Below are 2,904 nucleotides of genomic sequence, written 5' to 3' on the forward strand. Positions count from 1 at the left end.
GTATTTTGCTTGAAAACTATCTAGGCAAGTTTTTATTATGAAAGTCTTAGTTTTGTTTTAATAGTTTTAGTTTTGATAATTTTAGTGTTAGTAGTTACATTTTGTGCCATTAGCTTTAATTTGATAAATATAATCTATGGTGAAATTTTTTTGAACTGTGATGGAATATTTTTTTCTTTTCAAATTTAGGTAAATTGTAAATATAAAAAAAAAAAAACAGCATTTGACATATGTTAGTGAGAGACATAATAAAGGACGTTGAATTATATCATAGTCGACATTCTTTGACGCGCACTAATACACATAAAGTGCTTCCAATTTTTAGTTAGAAATAACGTGAATTGAACATCTATTGTAATACCCGTGACTAAAAGATGTTGGACTTCCAAATAATCAATGTTATTGGATTACCTATTTTCAAGACTGATATTAATTTGATGTCTTCAGTTAAAATGTTAGAATTTCTTCTGAAATAAAAAATTGAAAATAACATACATCAAAAATATTTTTCCTGAGCATGTAACGTTTGACCTCATCCATCATAAATATGTTAAAAAATTCATGATGAACATTTTATATTAGAGTTGTTTGTTATACCTATTGTGTTAGAATGAGACAGAACTTGTTTTCTATCACCTATCACCTAATATTTTAATATATATTATATATACATTTTTTCCATAATAATTTTTATATTTAATGAATTTAGGACCACCTATGTAAAGTCTGTTTTGTTTTATCCTACATGACAAAACTCCACTCACTACCAAAACGGAAGAGATTGTTGGCGTATTCTACATTTTTTACTAATAAACAACATTAATCTTTTTAGAAAATAAATGTAAATAAGTTTCATTGAAAATGTAAATTTAAACAAGAATGATTTTAATTTATAAGTGTAAATAAAAAATATAAATTTATAAAATTAAATTCTAAACAATTCTTCTACTTTTATTATTTTTTTTTCAACTATAATTTTTGCTTTGATAATTTAATTCTTAAATGAATATTTTAAAAAAATTACTACCAATATGTAGCATATATTCATAAATATAGACGCTATTATATCTTTCCCAATAATAGACGCTATTAGAATATATTGATTTAAAAATACCTATTTTATATGTACTGCGAATTTCACAGGGTGAAATGTTTTAGCTATTCGTATTCATAATCCGACAATTTATTAGGAGAAGTTACCGGCGGCGAATTCGCGATCAGAAAAATGCCCGCAAGTCGCCCCAATTAGCCGAATTCAATTGCCAGTTTAGCCGAAACATGAGTAAATGTACTAAAACGGCTTCAAAAGTCACGTTTTAAGCAGTTATGGTAGAAAAACATGGTTAAGAGATTCCTTTCTGATTTTCAAAATACGAATAGATCTTACACTTCAATTTCAACACACAATCAATCAAAACAAAACTCATTTTATGCAGCATTTTATCTCCATTTCATCTTACCGGTTGCTTTTACAATTAGAGAAATAATATTATGGTACTACTTTACTGATACAGCAACTGAAATGTCACACAGGAATGTACATCTCATTCTGATGCAAGTTATTCCTATCCATATATATATATATATATTGAAATTTATTCAGTGATAGACATTAGAATGTCAATTCATGAACTTGCACGGTTATTGATCTCGATCTTCTAGGAGTGTTAGACCCTGAACATAATTAACAAACGATAAAGAAGCAAAGTTAGTAGTATGCATAGAAAAAGCAAATTGAAGGAGATGCAAATCACTTAAGTTGTTATTAATTACTTGTTGTATTCAATTTGAATTTTTCCAGCATTGAGGTCAGCGATTGCAGAGAAAGCTTCTTGGGAGAGATCAATGGTGGCTTGGCAACCTGGGGAAGGACAACGATCAACAATCTTCACAGTAACACTGCCACCCTTGCATGGCTGAGGCACACCTTGGTTGGTGGCACCTGTGCACGAGATCTTGTACATTTGACCACATGCAGCTCCGTTCGCATATATTGCGTCGCTTGCAGCAGCTATCATCGTTCCCTGATCTTGGTACCCGTAGCATGCAGAAGCTGCAAAGTGAAGTTCATGGTAAAGATGCATTTTATATGACAGTAAAATGAAGGAATTCTGCAGAATGCATAACGAATAGCTGCTGCTACTTACGTTTGTAAACTGTGTAGTAAGTTGCAGTTCCAGAAATAGCAGATGTAACTGAGATAAGGCTTATGAAGACAAGCCCCATCACAAACACTGCGCTCATTTTGTTCTCCATATTACGGAATTAATTGTGGTATTTGGTAATGTGAACTTCAATCCTTTCCCAAGTAGTTTGAGAATGTGTTCTGTTCTGCATCAATTGAGATGATATCAGTACCCTTTTATAGGCAGTTTCGTAACATTTTCTTTGGAAAACTATATACAATATTAAACTGACTTGTCTAACAATTCTAATAATTTTAAATATAGATTAATTATCCTTTTACTCCGTAAACTAATATGGAAAAGTTTGAAATTAATTTATTTTTTAAAGATATATTTTGTTTTTTAAATTTTAATTTTTTTTTAATTTAATAACATTAATTTTTATAAATCAGGAAACTATTTAAATGACATTTTAAATTTATTTGAGTTTCAACATATCAAAATGATTAAAATAATTCAAATATTATCTTAAAACATATTTAATATATCAAAAAAATTTAATACACTCATTAAAAATAATATGCCTATTCATTTTCAAAATTTGAATACCAAAATATATTAAAATTTGAGATAAAATTTAATTTTATATAAAACTAGTGATTAAAAACATATTTAATTATTTAAATATTTATTTTTAAGAGATGAAACATGCATACTTTTATTTATTTTAATATAAATAAATCCTTTAACAAAAATGGTTATATAGTAGTTTTCTTGA

The 2,904-nt window shown here is 28.0% G+C and overlaps 1 protein-coding gene across 1 annotated transcript; it reads right to left on the reverse strand.

The window, feature by feature from the left end:
• Positions 1–1,340: 1,340 nt before the first annotated feature.
• LOC108322622 (EG45-like domain containing protein) lies at positions 1,341–2,322 on the reverse strand. The gene is made up of 3 exons (XM_017554768.2): positions 2,148–2,322; positions 1,774–2,053; positions 1,341–1,674 (listed from the first exon to the last, which is right to left on the reverse strand). The coding sequence occupies exons 1-3, from the start codon at positions 2,254–2,256 to the stop codon at positions 1,668–1,670; spliced, it is 396 nt and encodes a 131-aa protein (XP_017410257.1). The 5' UTR covers positions 2,257–2,322; the 3' UTR covers positions 1,341–1,667.
• Between the last annotated feature and the right edge of the window lie 582 nt (positions 2,323–2,904).

Source organism: Vigna angularis, chromosome 7 (genome assembly GCF_016808095.1).
Source record: "Vigna angularis cultivar LongXiaoDou No.4 chromosome 7, ASM1680809v1, whole genome shotgun sequence".
NCBI lineage: Eukaryota > Viridiplantae > Streptophyta > Magnoliopsida > Fabales > Fabaceae > Vigna > Vigna angularis.

Coding starts and splice junctions, on each gene's coding strand:
- LOC108322622 (XM_017554768.2), bottom strand. CDS start 2,256: ATGGAGAACAAAATGAGCGCAGTGTTTGTGATGGGGCTTGTCTTCATA. Junction 2,054..2,147: donor TTACTACACAGTTTACAAAC/GTAAGTAGCAGC, acceptor TTCACTTTGCAG/CTTCTGCATGCTACGGGTAC.